Source organism: Anabrus simplex, chromosome 2, assembly GCF_040414725.1.
Source record: "Anabrus simplex isolate iqAnaSimp1 chromosome 2, ASM4041472v1, whole genome shotgun sequence".
Classification (NCBI taxonomy): domain Eukaryota; kingdom Metazoa; phylum Arthropoda; class Insecta; order Orthoptera; family Tettigoniidae; genus Anabrus; species Anabrus simplex.
The window spans coordinates 129,570,783-129,591,072 of NC_090266.1; the positions used below are offsets into that span (position 1 = coordinate 129,570,783).

General features: G+C 39.9%; 1 protein-coding gene across 1 annotated transcript in view; it reads left to right on the top strand.

The window, feature by feature from the left end:
• The window catches only part of LOC136862699 (RAB6A-GEF complex partner protein 2), a 205,858-nt gene that overhangs the window by 31,796 nt on the left and 153,772 nt on the right, over positions 1–20,290 (top strand). Inside the window, exon 3 of the mRNA XM_067138904.2 lies at positions 14,163–14,270. Coding sequence (XP_066995005.2) covers positions 14,163–14,270 — 108 coding nt within the window. The remainder of the gene's footprint in view (positions 1–14,162; positions 14,271–20,290) is intronic.

Sequence of the window (20,290 nt, forward strand, 5' to 3'; positions counted from 1 at the left end):
AAGCCGTGAGGTCAGTGTGTGTGTGCAAGTAAGCACGTCGCGACATAATTCGTCACTCGGTCCGGTTGTATACTTGAGTTCAGAACGTTCGTGTTAAAAGCTTTCTCTGTGGGCTTGACTTTATTTAAAGACTGTGTTTTTAGCATGAACTGTGCCAGCTTTGACTTCATTTAAAGACTGTGTTTCTAACATAAACTGTGCCAGCCTTGATTTCATTTAAAGACTGTGTTTCTAGCATAGACTGTGCCAGCCTTGATTTCATTTAAAAACCGTGTTTCTAGCATAAACTGTGCCAACCTCGATTTCATTTAAAGACTGTGTGAAAACAGCGATAGTGTTTCTAGCCAACCTTGATTTCATTTAAAGACTGTGTGAAAACAGCGATAGTGTTTCTAGCATAGACTGTGCCAGCCTGCATTTTCGGAACTGTGTTCGTAATAAAACTGTGCCGACCTTCATTTCATTTAAAGACTGTGTCTATCCGTTGAACTGTGTTTGTAATAAACTGTGCCAGCATTCCCTCTTAAAGACAGTGGAATGCAGTATCGTGATTTCTTTCCGAGGAACCATGCCAATTCCCATCATAACCTGTTCAGAATCACGTATGATCTTAAGTGCCAGTGATAATCTTCTGAAAATTACGACGTAACAGAACTTGGACAGTCGTTTATTTCAACAAGTGTGTGAATATTGTGCTCATGGAGTACAGTGCAGAGACTGTACCCGGTGAATTTAATTTTCTTTATGAAGTGCTTAATCACTGCACCTCGGAAGGTCCTAGATTGTTTTCGTTTGTTTATTATTCCAAATATGATAATTCCTTCCATCTTATCCTCGTGGAACTGTGACTCTAACTTTATCCTTGCTGCTAAAGTGCGTTCAACATCATTGACTGTGGGAACTATTTCGGCGTGCTTCGCCTTAGAGAGGTGTCACACCAATGTCCCATGACGTCCAATGTGGAAGCTCCACATTTCCCCGTTCCTGCCTCAGGTTCGAGTCATCAACACTAAGACAGAGAAAACACTAACGACGGAAGACAACGCCGACCGCAAGACGACGCAGCCGCCGCAGGACGACGTCCTCTCCACGCCTTCAGGGACAACTCCGCAATTCAGCTGTAAAAGGTGACAATTCTTTGCATATCTATTGAATAAACTGAAGGATCCACTTAATAATGAAAATTTTTTTTCACTACCCTTCTCTCTCTCACTCTCTTGGCATGGGCTGTACACGCCTTGTCGTTCCTCATGCTCTCCGATAAACTGAAGTACGGGCATTCCTGTTTCAGTATTTGCTGGCAGAGATTCATTGCCAGATTTGTGAAGTGTATGGCCCCAATGCTATGAGTTATGGAAAAGTCCATAAACAAATAGATACAACACTAGGTAATGAAATGGCGTATGGCTTTTAGCGCCAGGAGTGTCCGAGGAGATAAACATTAGGTAATGGCTGTAAAAAATTACTGAATAGAAAGGAACCAGAATACAATTTTAGAGGTTTTAAAACCTCTGACTTATGTGAAACCTTAAAGTAGGCTGGTGATAATTATCAGTGAGAGTGATAATGAAGAATGTCTAGGCATCAAAGACGGTGACCCAGGCTACCCAACTCTAAGCCAGGAGGAGATAGCTGAAGATATTCTATGGGGCAATCTGAAAGCTGACTAGGATGAAGAAGTGTTTCAGCAGATCCAAAACTATTGGTGGTTAGAGAACACACCTAAATGACATTATCTCGTTCTTAGTTGCCTTGTCAGATCCAGAGGCGACTGCTTATTACGAATATGTTTGTCACAATTTTGAGAGTGTTGATAATATATACTGTGTGGAGACTATCTTCATGGATTTTAATGTTTTCTCTGCCTGCCATTCTGTTTGAATTGAATAAATACAAGAACTGCTTAATCCATTTTGAATTGAACTTACCAGTATTAAGGTATACATATTCAGAATTTTCCTGCAGTTGGTTTTATTTCAATCTATACCGGGCGAATTTGCCGTGCGGTTAGGAGCGCACAGCTGTGTGCTCCCATAAGGGAGATGGTGGGTTCAAACCCCACTATCGGCAGCCCTGAAGGAGGTTTTCTTCGATATCCCATTTTCACACCTTATTTACGGCCACACCCACTTCCTTCCCATTCCTAGACCTTTCATATCCCATCGTCACCATAAGACCTATCTGGGTCGGTGCGACGTAAAGAAAATAGAAAAAAATCTTGATCTGTTAATTAGAAGCTGAGAAAGTTTTTTCTTTTAACTTACAGTATACCCCCTCTCAACTAGGCAGAAGCAAGCAACGAGTTCAGCGACTGTTAAGAAAAATATGAAGTAGTGATCACTCAAAGAATGAGGGAATCATAAATAGGGAGGGGAGGTTGAAAGCTGAGGTCTTGAATGCCATAATATCACCAAGCTGGAAGAAAACAAAATATGATGGCCTGTAATGTCCTAAGCCGCTAAAACTTATCAACATTAACATTTCTCTGCGTGTTGTACTTAGGTTTAAATGTGCTCTGTCTGTTGTACTGTCGTTCATTTCCAGATAGTATTACTGCTGGAACTGCAGAAACTAATCCGTCAATGACGGGTACACAACTGCTACTTGTCCATAATATTTCTGAGATTCGAGACGTGATGATATTTTGGTTTTACAAACAATCCTGAGCACCTAATAGACTGTTAAATCAAGAGCTGACTGTATTTGTGAAATGTGTCCCAGGGTATGCATTTCTTGGACTGCCATCTATATTCCTTCGCTAACAATTTTGGTTCTGTCATTGATTAGCCTGAGCCCTTCCAATGTATTTGTGAAGCCATTACTATAAAATACAAATCACTGGAGTGGAAATTCTAGTTTTATTCATTTATAGTTATAAAGAATTTATTGTGCAACCTGTGTGTAATGTCTGACCCTAAAACTTGTCCAAATGCACATGGTATTTTATTTTCAGTTTTTCAAGCAATGAGAGGGACTACCATTAATTCTGTCTTGTCTGACATATTTTAGGTAAATTTTGTAGATAATTTATTTCTCCTCTTGCAGATATCATGAATGTATATTGGAACTGTTGCACTGACCATACTTATGGGTCAGCTCTGTCAAAATGTTCACATTTGTTCATAGCAATTGTGTTTCCTAAAATGGAAATGATTACTCTGTGTTTATCAGAAAAACTGAGAGAAGGGTACAGGGCACACTCCTATTTAGAGAGACCGTGATCTAGTTTGGAAAAACCACATATTAACAAGAAGTAAAAATGACCAATCTGTATTTTACTCTATGTTATCTGTTTTTGCAATGTTTAATCTAAGTTTATCAGCAAATCTGGCTTTGCATCCCTGGCCTCAAGCCTCTATCCGTCTTCACTAGCCACGGATACATAGTCAGTGTACAAGAGCATCTACGGGTGTACCATTGATGGTTTCCTGGGTAGTGATCACTTCTGAGTAAACCACCAAACAAGTCATCAGCAAATCCCCTTCTGCATGCTATAACTCACCCTGGAGATTATATTGAAAATTTTAACAGTCACCACACACTTCTTGGGGATGTCACAGTAGCAACTTCAACAGAGATTTAAAACATTTCCGGATATAAATAAGTTAAAGGATGAACTAACTATAAAGTATGTGAGTATCACGACATCTCAAGCAAAACTGACTGTAATGGCCGTCTATAACTGGCAAGGCCATCAAGTGTGGCTACAGTAGAGAGGGAGTGGAGAAAACCAAACAACCAGTGCAATCATTTCATACCATCATGCAACTGAGGGGAAGAGACAGAGGTTTTCTTTCACCTCTGTTTGTATTTATAAGGTTGCTTTGAAATATTTAAATCTTTACCCTATTTATTTATTTTCTAGCATATGGGTGGTTCATGGTGTGGGTTACTGTAGTCACGTCCTAGTTCGTGAACCATGGGCAACCGCTGAGTGGCCGAGTAAGTGGTCCTTAGAGTTGGGATACCAATTGCTATGGAATGGGAGTGGGCATCTCGGACATATTCTGAGTCATGGCCCTCCTTGTGCTCAGGTGGCTAGGACTATACAATCCACCGGTGGTCCATAACCCGTTAGAGGAGAGATCCCCACTTGGACTATGTGTGAGTAGGGTAGCATCCTGCTTCGTGAATTTACCGAGCCCAAAACATTTTAAGCAAGCCTCGGACCTATGGGAGTTACGGAGTCCCACTCCCATTTGACAGGCGAGGGACTCCTTGGAAACAACTTGGGGAACAAAATGGAATTTGATGGGGAGCTATCAATATTAATGGGGCTTATGGAAGAAAGAAAGTAGAACTGGCTGAGTCAGCAAAGAGGATACATCTGGATGTGCTAGGAGTGACTGATATATGGGTAAGGGGAGATAACGAGGAAGAGATAGGAGATTATAAAGTGTACTTGACGGGTATTATAAAGGGAAGGGCAGAGTATGGGGTAGGGCTGTTTATCAGGAATACCATTGCACGCAACATAGTTTCTGTTAGCCACGTAAATGAGCGAATTATGTGGGTAGATTTGGCAGTTGGAGGAATTAGGACGAGAATTGTCTTAGTGTATTCACCCGGTGAGGGTGAAGATGAGGATGAAATTGACAAGTTTTATGAAGCATTGAGTGACATCGTAGACAGGGTCAACAGCAATAATAGAATAGAGCTAATGGGCGATTTCAATGCGAGAGTAGGAAATAGAACTGAAGGATACAAAAGGGTGAGTGGTAAATGTGGGGAAGATATGTGGAAGTAATGAGAATAGGAAGCGTTTGCTGGACTTCTGTGCTAGTATGGGTTTAGCTGTTACGAATATAAATTCCCATGGTGGGAATAAGATATTTTCACCAATAGAGCATGTCAAAAATATATCAGAGGCTTTTCAGGCATTTTGCTCTATTAACCAGCGCTTCTTCTTAAGTCTGACACTAGACTCATGAGAGTGGGATGTGTCAGACCCTACCCACTGACGCTGGGGTGTATGCAGGTGAACTTATCAGAAGACCTTATAGGAGGCACAGTCTGATAACCGCATACGGGAGATAAATCGCCACAATGGAATTATTGCCCGCCTAGCAATTCCGAATGGAAAATTCTAAATTCCCATGATGGGAATAAGATATTTACACCAGTAGAGCATGTCAAATATGTCAAAAACATATCAGATGTAAGGCTTTTCAGGCGTTTTGCTCTATTAACCAGCGCTTCGTCTTAAGCCTGACACTAGACTCATCAGAGTGGGATGTGTCAGACCCTAACCACGGACGCTGGGGTGTATTCAGGGCCGCTCTTAGGCCGTAGAAGTAGAAAGAAAAATTAGTAAAACATGTAAGTATAGGGGTATGCATTGTGCATACCTGTAAAAATAGGTAAGAATAGTGTAAACCGGCACAGAGCCCAGCGTGAACTTTACAGCAACAGAAAGAACATAAAAGTTAAGAGAATACGAGTATGGGTAATAAGTCAGTACACAGATGAAGTAAACGTGTTGAAAGGTTTGAAGTGAAAACACGTATTAGAAAACTTAATCAACACCATTAAGGACACTTTACAAAAAACAGAATTCAACAGGGGAAGAACGAAGTAAGGAACAACACTGCGAAAAAGGAGCTTGAGCACTAACACTGCACTGGAAACACACAGTTCACAGATGGCACTTGCGGTGCCATAGGTATATGTCTGAGGGAGGTGATGTACCACCGCAGCCAGGAGCATAAAAAGACAGATTATAACAGAGAGTTACAGAAGTAGTTACATATATTGAGCTGGTACAATGGGGGGTTTCGGGGTGAAGTTGGCGTAAGGAGTACGGCAGTATTGTGACATGAGATGATAGAGGGTCGTGGTTATTTTGGTTATTCAGGTAGCGCGTAGGCGAAGTAGGTCCAGGATGGGGAGGGGCTGTAGAAAAACGGGTGGCTGTGGGGCAGGTTGGTAGATGGCTTCGGGCGGCGGGGCCGGTGGTGGTATGAGAAGGGGAAGGAGGAGGGGAGCGGACGGTACGGGGTGGGGAGCGAGAGTGTTCCACTCGGTAGGTTTGCCTGCGGAAACGGGCGCCGGTGGTGAGTAGATGGTCTACGTGGGCAGCAGATGAGAGTTGGAGGCGAACCATGAAGGTTGGGCTGTTGGTGTTGAAGATACAAAACACCCGACGGGCTGGGATGCCTGCCAGTTGCAGTTCGTGCAGTATATCCTGTTCAGGGAAGGCAGGTCAATGCCACGGATGACACAGCTCGAAGATGGAAACTGCTGTTGGGCTGGAGTTGTGGCATCCGCTTGGCCATGGCAATCTGGCGGAGCTGCGACGGTGGCACCCATGTGGTTGGTAGAGGGTTGCTGGGGACTGTATATTGTGGTAGCTAGGGAGGTGGTATACGTTGACAAGATAAGAGAGGGGTGGCTAGTAGTGGTAGTAAGGATGGAAGTGGAGGGGGGAGTATGGGCACAAATGGTGAAAGTAGTAGTAGTGGTAGTAGTAGTAGTAGTAGTCACGGTAGACGAGATGGAAGTGGGGGGCTGTGGGGACTGCGGAGGTGTGCGAGGTGGATACGGATCAACACTGGGAAGAGTGCGGGGGTGAGAGCGCAGTTGTTGGAGGATGTACTCAGGAGTGGGTACCACTTCATGAAGATGGCCGTTGATGGTTGCTCCGGTGGTTTGGAAGTCTGTCGTTTGGATCTCTGAAGTAGGCCAAGTCCTGCGTTGACATTCGATTAGTGCTGCGATCCTGGAGCCGCAGAGCATCACGGACTGGGGAGCTGGACTGTCGAAGTGCGTCGATAATCTTATATTCTGCGATAGCGGTGTCCACACCAAGGTTGAGACAGGTATTTTTGGTGAATTGGGGAGGCGACAGCCAACTAGGCGTCTGCCGTTTGATTATTCTTGGGCCGACTGAGTAGCTGATGAATCGGCGCAAGGACACCGTGACAACAAACCGGGGCCCAGGGAGGAACCGCAAAGCACCCCACGTGGGCAGAACCCCTACAAACACCAGGGGAGAAGAAATTTATTGACATATCGACGTATTTCGGGTGCGCAGTCCAGAAAAGTTGCTACATAGAGTTTCATAAGTGTGTTACATATATTGAGCTGGTATATTGGGTGGGTTCGGTATGAAGGTGGAGTAAGGAGTAGGGTAGTGTTGTGATAGAAGGTAGTAGAGGGTTGTGGTAATATTGGTGATGGAAGTGGCAAGTAGGCGAAGAAGGTCTAATATCGGGAAGGGCGGTATGATGAAGTTTGGTTGTGGAGCGGGTAGGTTGACGGTTGGCGGTGGTGGGGTGGGTGGCAGGGCTGGTGGGGGGCTATGAGAAGGGGCAAGTGGTGGAGGGTGGTCGGTACGTGGTGGGGAGTGGAAATGCTCCACATGGTAGGTTCTCCTGCGGAAAGGGACGCCGGTGGTGATGAGATGTTCTACGTCGGCTGCTGAGGTAAGTTGTAGGCGAACTATCATGGTCGGGCCGTTGGTGTTGGAGATATGAAACGCCCGACGGGCTGGGACGCTGCCATTTGGAGTTCATCCTGTATATCCCGTTTGGTGATAGCGGGGTCAATGCCATGGATGACACAGCTCAGAAATGGTGACTGCTGGTGGATGGAAGTTGAGGCATCTTCTTGTCCTTGGGAAGCAGGTTGAGCTGCAGGGGTATCATCCGTGTGGTTGGCAGAGGGTTGCTGGGGACTGTGTAGTGTAGGAGGGAGGGAGGTAGAAAATGTGGACATGATAAGAGAGGGGTGACTAGTAATGGTAGAAAGGGCAGAGGTAAAAGGGGAAGTAAGGGCAGAAGCAGTGAAGGTAGTAGTAGTAGTAGTAGTAGTAGTAGTAGTAGTAGTGGTGGTAATGACTGTGGACCAATTGGAGGTGGGGGGTGGTGGGGAATGCTGAAGTGAGCAAGGTGGATGCGGGTGTGAACACTGGGAATACGGTTGGGGTGAGAGCTCATTTGTTGTAGGATGTACTCAGGAGTAGGTAGGACTTCATGAAGCCTTCCGTTGATGTTTGCTCCGCTGCATTGGAGGGCTGCCGCGTCATCTGGATCGTGGCAGTAGGCCAAGACCTGCGTTTACCAGCTATTATTGGAGCGATCGCAAAGCCGGAGAACATCACGGACGGAGGAGCCAGAGTTTCGAATTTCTTCGACAATGTGATCTGCGGTGGGAAGGGTGTCCACGCCACTGATGAGTCGGGTATCCATGGTGGATGGAGGAGGCGAGAGCCAACTAGGCATCTGCCGATTTAATTATTCATGGGCCGACTGAGTAACAGCAGAGAAGAGGGCCAGCCAAAACAATCATGGACATGCGAGGTATGAAGGATCGCACCTGAACTTATCAGAAGCACTTATAAGAGGCACAGTCTGATAACTGCATACGGGAGATAAATCTCCACAATGGAATTATTGCCCGCCTAGCAATTCCGAATGGAAAATTCTAAATTCCCATGGAGGGAATTATATATTTTCACCAATAGAGCATGTCAAAAATGTAAAAACCTATCAGATGTAAGGCTTTTCAGGTGTTTTGCTCTATTAACCAGCGCTTATCTCCCATATGCAGTTATCAGACTGTGCCTCTTCTAAGGGCTTCTGATAAGTTCACCTGCATACACCCCAGCGTCAGTGGGTAGGATCTGGCACGTCCCACTCTGATGATTCTAGTGTCAGATTTAAGACGAAGTGCTGGTTAATAGAGCAAAATGCTTGAAAAGCCTTACATCTGATATGTTTTTTATATTCTTCAAGCTTAAGGCTATTCACCGATACACATGGGAGGCTAGAGGCACTAGATCCATAATAGACTATAATTTAACTGACTTCGAATTCAGGAAATCTGTTAGGAATGTACGAGTGTTCCGGGGAGTTTTTGATGATAGAGCCAACTATCTGATCTGTAGTGAACTAAGTATCTCTAGGCCTTGGGAAGAGAAAGTGAAATCTGTCTGCAAACGATTAAAGGTAGAAAATCTCCAGGATGAGGAAATTAGACAGAAGTACATGGATATGATTAGTGAGAAGTTTCGAACAGTAGACAGTAAGCAGGCTTAGGATATAGAAAGAGAATGGGTGGCATACAGGGATGCTGTAGTTGAAACAGCAAGGGAATACCTGGGAACAACTGTGTGTAAAGATGGGAAAAGGCGAACATCTTGGTGGAATGATGAAGTGAGGGCAGCTTGTAAACGCAAAAAGAAGGCTTATCAGAAATGGCTCCAAACAAGGGCCGAGGCGGACAGGGATTTGTACATAGACGAAGGAAACAGAGCGAAAGAAATAGTTGTTGAATCCAAAAAGAAGTCCTGGGAAGATTTTGGTAGTAACCTGGAAAGGATGGGACAAGCAGCTTGGAAATCTTTCTGGACAGTAATAAAGAATCTTAAGAAGGGAGGGAAAAAGAAATGAATGGTGTTTTGAGTAATTCAGGTGAACTCATAACAGATCCCAGGGAATCACTGGAGAGGTGGTTGAACATTTTCTCAACGTAAAAGGAAATCTTCCTGGTGGTGTTGCAAACAGCCAAGCTGATGGGGAGGAGGAAAATAATGTTGGTGAAATTATGCTTGAGGAAGTGGCAAGGACGGTAAATAAACTCCATTGCCATAAAGCAGCAGGAATAGATGAAATTTGACCTGAAATGGTGAGGTATAATGGGAAGGCAGGGATGAAAAGGCTTCATAGAGTAGTAAGATTAGTATGGAGTGTTGGTAAGATGCTTTCAGATTGGACAAAAGCAGTAATTGCACCTATCTATAAGCAAGGGAGCAGGAAGGATTACAACAACTATCGAGGTATCTCATTGATTAGTATACCAGGCAAAGTATTCACTGGCATCTTTGAGGGGAGGGTGCGCTCATTAGGTGAGAGGAAGTTGGATGAAAACCAGTGTGGTTTCAGACCACACAGGGACTGTCAGGATCAGATTTTCTGTATGCGCCAGGTAATTGAAAAATGCTACGAGAGGAATATTCAGAAATAGATAGTGTGCAGAGGAAAGCAGCAAGATTTGTAACAGGGGATTTCAGGAGAAAGAGTAGTGTATCAGAAATGTTAAAGGAACTTGGGTGGGACACTTTAAGTAAGAGAAGGGAGAAAACTAGACTTACAGGATTATATAGAGCCTATACAAGAGAAGCAGTGTGGGGAGATACCTGTGAGAATCTTCAGTTGGAAAATAATTATATTGGCAGGACAGACCACAAATATAAAATTAGAAGGAATTTTATCAGAAGCGATTGGGGTGAATTTTCATTCATTGGGAAGGGTGTGAAGGAGTGGAACAGTTTACCAGGGGTAGTGTTTGATCCTCTTCCAAAATCTGTACAGATATTCAAGAAGAGAATAAACAGCAACAGAAAAAATAAATGAAGTGTTAGAGGGCATTTGACCAGTGCAGGTTATTGTAAATAAAATAAAAAATGTGTATGATTAAATTAATTCCATCCCCTGGTCTAAGGAGTTGGACAGCCAAAGTAGGGGACTGCCTGTAGGGGTGAAGTACAGTGGGGACTTCGAGGGCCCTGGGACCGCTACGGTAGCTGTGAAGGCCCTTCAGAAACTCTGAAAAGTGGTGGCAAAAGGGGCTCTGGTTAAGACGCAGCAGGTCGTTTTGCTACTTAGGTTCCAGAATGGGTTAAAAAAAGAAAAGTAAATAAATGCAATGTAAAGTTTAATCTTATACCAGTTGTATAGTATGATTTGAAGTAATTCCACATACTGTACAGTATATCAGTTGACTATATTTGTAAGTAGTACAGGTGATATTATAAGTAGAATTTTGTAAACAATATAAATTTATTAGGGACGAGCTGTGTGTTTAATAGAAAAAATTTTTAGCGTAAATTGTATTGTATTATAGGAAAATTTTCTTCTCTTGTTAATTTAATATTTAGTGCTTGACAACAATGTATTTTAGTGTACCATTTGCCATCGAGGTAGACACCTCATTTGCAAATAAAGAGAATTTGATTTGATTTTTGTTTCGTAGATCTAGAGAAAGCATATGACAGGGTACCGAGCGAAAAGATGTTCGCCATACTGGGGGACTATGGAATTATAGGTAGATTATTAAAATCAATGAAAGGCATTTTTGTTGACAATTGGGCTTCAATGAGAATTGATGGTAAAATTAGTTCTTGGTTCAGGGTACTTACAGGGGTTAGACAAGGCTGTAATCTTTCACCTTTGCTGTTCGTAGTTTACATGGATCATCTGCTGAAAGGTATAAAATGGCATTGAGGGATTCAGTTAGGTGGAAATGTAGTAAGCAGTCTGGCCTATGCTGACGACTTGGTTTTAATGGCAGATTGTGCCGAAACCCTGCAGTCTAATATCTTGCAACTTAAAAATAAGTGCAATGAGTATGGTGTGAAAATTAGCCTTTTGAAGACTAAATTGATGTCAGTAGGTAAGAAATTCAACAAAATTAAATGTCAGGTTGGTGATACAAAGCTAGAACAGGTAAATAATTTCAAGTATTTAGGTTGTGTGTTCTCCCAGGATGGTAATATAGTAAGTGAGATTGAATCAAGGTGTAGTAAAGCTAATACAGTTAGCTCGCAGTTGCGATAAACACTATTCTGTAAGAAGGAAGTCAGCTCCCAGATGAAATTACCCCTATTTTTACATCGGTCTGTTTCCAGACCAACTTTGCTTTACGGGAGCGAAAGCTGGGTGGACTCGGGATATCTTATTCATAAGTTAGAAGTAACGGACATGAAAGTGGCGAGAGTGATTGCTGGTAAAAACAGGTGGGTGCAATGGCATGAGGTTACTTGGAATGAGGAGATAAAAGCTAAGTTAGGAATGAACTCTATGGTTGAAGCTGTACGCATAAACCGGCTTTGGTGGTATGGTCGTGTGAGGCGAATTTAGGAGGATAGGTTACCTAGGAGAACAATGGACTCTCTTATGGAGGGTAAGAGAAGGGTGAGAGAAGATTTTAACGATTTTAAGATAAGAGGTATGGAACTAAATGAAGCCACAACACTAGTTGCAAATAGGGGACTGTGGTGACGGTTAGCAAATTCACAGAGGCTTGCATAACAGTCTTTAATGATAATGTATGTATGTATGTATGTATGTATGTTTAGCATATGGTGATTAGTAACACCTATATCTTCAAATATGGTATATATACACATACAGTATGTATATAAACAAGAAACATGAATCTTATGGCATCATATCATATTTGAATGTCCTAATAAACCAGGGCAAAGGAATGGCAATTAATGATAATAAATACATATTACACTATTTTCACACCAGGCAGATGCTGGAGCTGTACTTTAGTTAAGGCAATGACTGCTGCTTTCCCAATTCTATACTTGTATAATCTTGGCACACCTTACAACCTAGCATTTTTTAAAAAAATTTTTTTTTGCATAAAACCAGTCATTTCTCTGGAAGAAATTATTTTTCTGAGTTGATATTCAACAATTGGGCTCACCATGGTCGGAATCGAGCTGCAGTAACTCTGTCAGTACTTGCGATATATTCTTCACATTTACCTGATTCAGTCGGACTGAGTGGCTCAGACGGATGAGGCATTGGCCTTTGACCCCAACTTGGCAGGTTCGATCCTGGTTCAGTCCCATGGTATTTGAAGGTGCTCAAATACGCCAGCCTCATGTCGGTAGATTTACTGGCACATAAATGAACTTCTGCGGAAAAAATTCCAGCACCTCGGCATCTCAAAATACGTAAAAGTAGTTAGTGGGATGTAAAGCCAATAACATTAAGTTTTCTTGATTCACTTCAAAAGAATGCCATGTTTTTTCTTTTGTTGCACACCAGTACAAATAGGTAGTTATTTTATTTGTTTCACTTCTCTAATTTGTGTATCACATGCACCCATTATTCCTCTTACTAAGTAACTATGAGTTTGCTTGTCTCGGCAGCAAAATCAAGTGTTTTATGCTTTTCAAATTATTTCAAAACAATGAAAGTAGTTAAATTTAAACATATTAACCCCAGATTAACTAAGCTGTTTATCAGTTATTTTCTTCTTTGTTGGTATTAACGCCACTTCGTGCAATACAGATACTGTTAGCTTATCCTTGAGAGGAACAGTTTGCTAAAGGGTGAGAAAACCAATCCCCTATTTTATTTTATTCCAGTAGCCCAAAATTTGGAATGATAAGAAAGAGCAAGACAAAGATTATCTCTTTCTTTTTCCTCAACTCCGAACTGACGACACAAATGATTAAAAGAACAGGCATATTAGAATGACAGTTTACAGAAATTTCAGTCGTGTACTTGTACACATTGTATCTGTAGAAATGTAACAAGAGCAGACATATAAACTTGATTTTAAGCCATACGCCAACACTTCATAGGAAATGAGATAGGAATATTCTTAATAATATACAATTAATTTTTTCTTTTGAGAAAATGGTGCCGGTACTGCGTAACACCACAAAAAGGCACTGGTACTATGTATCTGAGGCCAACAGCATAGCCATGTTGAAACACTGGATCTTGTGAGATCTCCTAAGTTAAGGAACTTTGGACCTGTTCACTACTTGGATAGGTTTCCCACGTCCTTTCGATGTGAGGAGGAGTGGAAAGACCAAGCGAGTGGCTGTAAAGTTTGAATCGCGTAGCTGTCAGCTTGCATTCAGGAGATGATAGGTTTAAACCCCACTGTTGGTAGCCCTAAAGGTGGTTTTCCATGGTTTCCAATTTTCACAGCAGGCAAATGCTGGGGGTATACCTTAAGGCCATAGTCGTTTACCTCCCATTCCTAGTTCTTTCCTATCCCATCGTCTCCATAAGACCTGTCTTTGCTGGTGTGACACAAAACAAATAATTTTAAAAAGGAGCTAAAAGGAACTGATCATTCTACACATGTAAACTCTGGCTCTGAATGGCTGGTCGGTGTTTTCCGGCTTAGCTGGGGCCTTTGACTTGTTCACCAATGTCCAGTTTTGGATGTGGCATTTGCTTACAACTGCATATCTATGTCTATCTGAACTTCTGAGGATGTAAAAGGAATATGTTCTTGCTTATGTTTTTTATAAAGCCTCGCTGATAGTACTATTTGACCAATTGTCAGTATTAATTATCAGTGATTTCTCATTCATTGCACTAATCCTTCATATCCATTCAAACATCATATTTAATACAATGTGTCTGTTTACCTTTTCTATGTAACGGAATGATTCATTTCAGATACATGTTTTGTGCCTTGTAGAGAAGAGAGGGGTCGCATCGTGTTTTCAACTAGACCAAGAATCCTTTTTTGCAATGTTCGCCTCACCACTGGGGAAAACAGGTCTTGTAAGTATTTTTAGGTATAGAAGTGCTCAAAAGTATTTTGTAGCTATTTATTGTGTGTTATCAGCACTGTTTGCATGTAGACACAGCAGGGCAGGGGTCCCAGTTGAGTCATGCAGTGTGTAGCAACATGTTACCATTGTCGCATGTCTAAGATCCAGTTATATTTAACTAGCATCCATAGAAGCTTATTTTATGTTGACTCATTAAGTATTTTGTGAAATATTCCGAATACAATATCATACAATTAAATGGGAATATAGATGTTGTTGTGAACAATGCTAAATAGAAGGAATATTCTGTAGATCTAAAACAGGCTGCCTTAAATGCATTAAAAGTGGAGAAATCCCGATCTGATATTGCTAGGGAGTTCAGGATTTCTCAACAGCTGGTAAGTAAAGATATATATATAGTTTTTAAGAAGTTGCTGTACGTCGCACCGACAGATAGGTCTTATGGCGACGATAGAAAAGGAAGGGCTATGAGTGGGAAGGAAGCGGCCTTGGCCTTAGTTAAGGTACAGCCTCAGCATTTGCGTGGTGTGAAAATGGGAAACCACGGAGAACCAGCATCAGTGCTGCCGACAATGGGGTTCAAACTCACTATCTCTCGAATGCAAGCTCACAGCTGTGCACCCCTAACCACATTTCCATCTCCCTCGGTGGTAAGTGAATAAAATTTATTGAAACAAAAAAAGGAAGTGTACACAACAAACACATTTCAGGTCGGCCTTGAAAAAACTACCATTCGGAGGGATAGAAAAAGTGGGTAGCACTTAGCTCCTGAGTATGTTTTTCACTGTAAAGCACCATTGAGCAGGTGCTGATGTAAAAAGTAGACAACTTGCAATAAAACCACTGATCAGTCCAAAAATAAATAGAAAAACTGAATTAGAGTTTGCAGAGAAGTATGTCACACGGAAGAGTAAACGTTGGTTGAAGATGTTATGGAGTGATGAAAGTAAATTTACCCTCATCTGTTTTGGTGTTATCAGGTATATTTGCCAACCAGGAAACCAGAGAAACAATATACATACAAAGTACCAAACATTAAACATTAATGAGGTAGCACCATGGGATGGGGCGGGTTTTCTAGCCATGTAGTTGGTCCTGTCTTTCAAATAGAATGGATATTAGACTGTTTTATGTATTGTGACATTGTAGGGTGTGACATGATAGCACATGGAAGGAAGAATATGCCTCAAAACAAGATATTTCAATAAGAAAATTATCCTCTGCCATGCGACATTTGTTTTCAAAGAAAAGAGTTTTGGAGTGACTGAACTTGAACCCCATTGAATATGTCGCTGAGAAATTGGTCCTATGTTTATGTTGTATGAATTGCTGAAATAAGGGTCATTTCTTTGCTGCTTTATAAGAGGAATGGACCAATCTTTCATCTGTACTTCTGCAGAAGTTTTTTGATTCTATGCCATGGAGATTTGTTGCAGTTATCAGTGCTCACGGATATGTAACTAAATTGATTGAAACAAATTTATATCTCAGCATCTGACAATTTGTTTGTGTGTTGATGTATTTTTTCTGTTTACAATATACTTTTTATTAATGAAATTTAAAGTTTCTTAAATTGGAAGATAGTTGTGCTTAAATAAGAGTTTATTTAACACTAATTCCAATGTGTGTACATTGTTAACTAATGTTATGTAATTTAAACTGTTTTCTTAAACGAATTTACAAAAAAATACTATCCACAAAATACTTCTTAGCACTACTGTATAACTCTTCATCAACTTTAATGACAAATCATGGAACTCATAATAGGATGAACATAATGTCAGTTCAGTGTAGGCAGAGAGAAAAAATCAAAGAAAGACAAGAATTTACAAAAAATACCAGGGCAGTCTCCGCATCCTCATGTACTGCTATCTTCAGTTATATAGGCGATCTCCTCATCAATCCCTGTTCTTCTACACAGATCTCTTCTTAACCTGCAAAGGGATCATTTTCTCCTTCCCATCTTCATCAGGAGGGTGGACATCGATGCTCATTGAGGGGCCATCTTTAAAGATCTTCTATTTTGATGCAGGAAGTGTAGGATAGTATTGAAAATGTGTTGGTGGATGGTGGTGATTATTGTTTTAAGAGGAAGTACAACTGGGCATCCATCCTCTGTTGGAAAGGTACAAACAAGTGTCAAACTTGCTTTGTTCCTTTCCAGTACAAACTTTAATGACAAAGTAAATTGTCTTCATTGTATGCCATTAACAAAAATCAAATATGGGTTTTTAGAGGACATTGATAAGATTGATAAGATATCGAGGTCTAGCGCTGATGAGGACCATCCGCGAAGCCTTAGTTCAGCACATTAACTATGTAATAACTTATTACACGTCAGTGATGCTCATTTTCACTTCCTCAGAAATCTTCCTGTGGAAAAGGCTTCAGCCCTATCAAACCTAAACAACTTGCCAACCAGGACAGGTAGATGCGTACATAATGAACTTATAAATGATGTGGTCAAGGCATACCTTGGGAGGAAAGGGAGTCGTTCTGTACTCAGATGTCCTTCAAATTAATTCATGTGTGAGCTATAAAAATGGGTGTCATGTTCCGAATGGGCAAACGCTCTGAAGATGTCATACAACATTACAGCAGTTCGCGCAATACAAGGTCAATGTTCCAGCATACCCCGCTGTGTTTTCCAGACTGCAATGAGATTGGAACTCTTGGACACATGCTGGGCATATGCCCCAAAGGTGAATTGCTGGTGAACGCAAGATATCACAAAGTGAGAAGTGCTGTAGCCTCTTCTTTGAGATCATTAGGATGGGAAACCCATGAAGAAGTACTCTGTGAATCCTCTAAAAGATATTTTAGATGAGCTGATATTGTCACAGTGAACCGGCACACTGGAACAATTACAATAACAAAGCTTTATTATTATCCACCTGTTCAATATATTAAAATGTTGTTACATTTAAAATATCTTCATTAATGGAGAGTTATATGTGGGACATGTTTTGCTCCCTTACAGAGCATCATCAGCCAAACCTGAAATCTCGAAGAGTGGTTATGTTCATAAATAATGACTTAAGAAATATTAAACCTATTAAAAAAAAAAAAATCAATCTTAAATTTACTCTACTATAATATTATAAAATACAGAATCTTTGGTGATATGCCTTAATAACAATTGCTTAACAGGAAAAGATACATTAAAATTATGGTAGAACGAGTTGTTCTAAAATATTTAAAAAACAAGTAGCATGTCTAAAATCTTATAATGACATGAAATTCAATCTTAAGAACTAAGTTTGAAAATTTATTTGCAAATGAGATCCGGTTAAAAAGTTTTTATTATCCCTTGAGGATAAGAGTCCATAAAAATACCAAGATCTCGTCGATCGGATAATTGAATTTGTGACAGGATGAATTTTGGTTTTCATGGAATTCAAATACTTGTTGTCATTTGACCTCAGCGAATGCTGTTGAATGATCTTCATAAAAGGAAAGAAAAATTCCACCTAATCAATACATTTATTTTCTTGCAAAGTATTACAATCTAGGACCGGTTTCGACCCTTCATAGGTCATCTTCAGCTATATCAGAATCACATTTGCATTTCTATCTTATACCTCTGAAAGACCTTCATGATATATTGTTTCATAATTTTCAGTGAAAACTTATCTTAAAAACTTACAAATTTCTAAGCGTTGTGTTAAAATTAAAAATTAAAATTACAAAACTTTGTCTATTATATACATGCCCTTGGGCTGACAGAATGCATCCTTGGGTTGATTAAGCATTTATCTTAGGTATTGTTGCTTATTTTGTTGAATCGAATCCCTTTTATACTTATGTACAATCGTGAATAGACTATCAGTAAAATTTGATAAATAAAACTTGCGTGATAATTATAATAAAATATCATGTTACATCTTTATACCTTATTGCTGGAGTGATATTATTTTAGGCAAAATATAAATGCGGGTTGATCTCTATAAAATATTTTACATAAACACACTAATATATTTTTTAAAGTCTAATCATTGTACTTAAAAGTCTAAAATACTTATTGCTTTGGATCTTGCGTTGTTATGTGGTAAAATATTATAACAATTTGTCTTATATAACATCAGATATTGATAATATTTAAATATGCCGTGTATGGTTGGCTTTTAAATCTAATGATTAAATGTCATTTCCTTCTTGCATAAAATTACAAGTTTCATATTATGTTGATTATGTATTGTATAAAGCATAAATATCTAATAAACTGAATGCTTATCATTTACTAAAAGCACATGAATGTCTAGTAATATAGTCAGTGTGTTTAGTGACACAGAAACATGTTGGCCTTGATTCTTGCGTTATATTTCCATAATTTGCCTAATTTTTTATATATGTCGAATGTTGGTCTTTATAGGTTCCATTTGTAAAATAACAGCACTTTCCTATAATTGTGAAATGAATCAATAAGCTTGACACGTGTTAAATTATGGAATATATGTGTGATTCAGTTCTGGCCTAACTTCTGGAGTTTTCTCCCATCAAATGCCGTAAGACTGTGGTGGTTCCTTTCCCTTTTTAAGGCTGGTAAAGTCTGTAAGCCAAAATGAATGAAGTGAGTTAGATTTCAATAGAAGTGTAATGTTGTGTGAATTTGTAAGCCTGAATTAATTTACTTACTGCTGGATGTTTGAAATGCAAGTTTCTTGGCTGTTTGACGAGTAATGTACCTCGTACTGATGGTTCTTGTGTTGTCTGTTGTGAGAGGGGCGGAGGAATAAGTAGGGGAGGTTGTTACGTGTGTATGGGCGGAGTCCCTGAGGTTCGCTGTCTGCGCCGTAGCCTGTGTATGACGTCGTCTGTTGACTATTTTGACATAGTCGTTTTTTAAGATAGGAACGATTTTATTGAACAAAATGTTAGTTTTTTCAGATAACTCATTTATGTTATAATTAGGATTTGCATACTGATCTAGTGTTATATATAATTCTTCACTTATATTAAGCAAAGGACCTTTAAGTTCTACATTTAATATTTTTAAATCGTTATTTATGTCCGTAAAATTGTGCTTATATTCCTGCATATGTTGCCCTATTGCCGAGAAATGATTATGCCTAATTGCGTTTACATGTTCATTATATCTAGTCGTGAAATTCCTGCCCGTACGCCCGACATAACTTGTTAAACAGTTGTTACATTCCATTCGGTAGACTCCTGATTGAAGATATTTGTTACTACTATTTACTGATTTGCTATTATATATGATATGCCTATTATTTTGTGTAGTCTTAAATGCTATTTTAATGTTATGCTTCCTCAGAACATTGGTTAGTGAATATACGCCCGTATTATTGAAAGTGAAAGTTGCGTAATTTTTTCTGGGTTGATCTGTTTTCGTCAGAGTGGTGTTGGGTCGTGATTTGAACTTACGAATGATGGAATTAACCATTTCTTTTCTATAACCATTTTTTTGAGCTATTTCGTGAATTAGTTGTAGTTCATCTTTCAGATCTGCTTTTGACATCGGTATGTTAAAGGCTCTATAAATCATACTTTGATATGCTGCTTTTTTATGTGGATTAGGGTGATTAGAATCTATTTTTATGGTGTTTATTGTATATGTAGGTTTCCGGTAAATTTTGAAAGTGAGATGTTTTTCGTGTCTAGTAACCGTTAGATCTAGGTAATTTAGTTGACCGTTACTCTCAGATTTCTTGGTGAATTGTATAGATGTATCTATGGCATTTATTTTATCCAATATTGCATTTTCGTTGGTTATTCTGTTGTCGATGATGACGAATACATCATCAACAAATCTGCACCAGAAAGATATTCCTTCAATTTTACTAAATGCAATATGTTCTAAGTAGTCTAAGTATATATCTGCTATTATCCCGGAGGCGGGTGATCCCATAGGTAGACCTGTTTGTTGGTAAATTGTATCGTGAAATTTAAAGAAATTGTTATTGACTGCAAATTTGAGTAATATCATAAATTCCTCAATTTCTAATATGCTTAATTTACTATATGTTTTGAGATTAGTTCTGATTATAT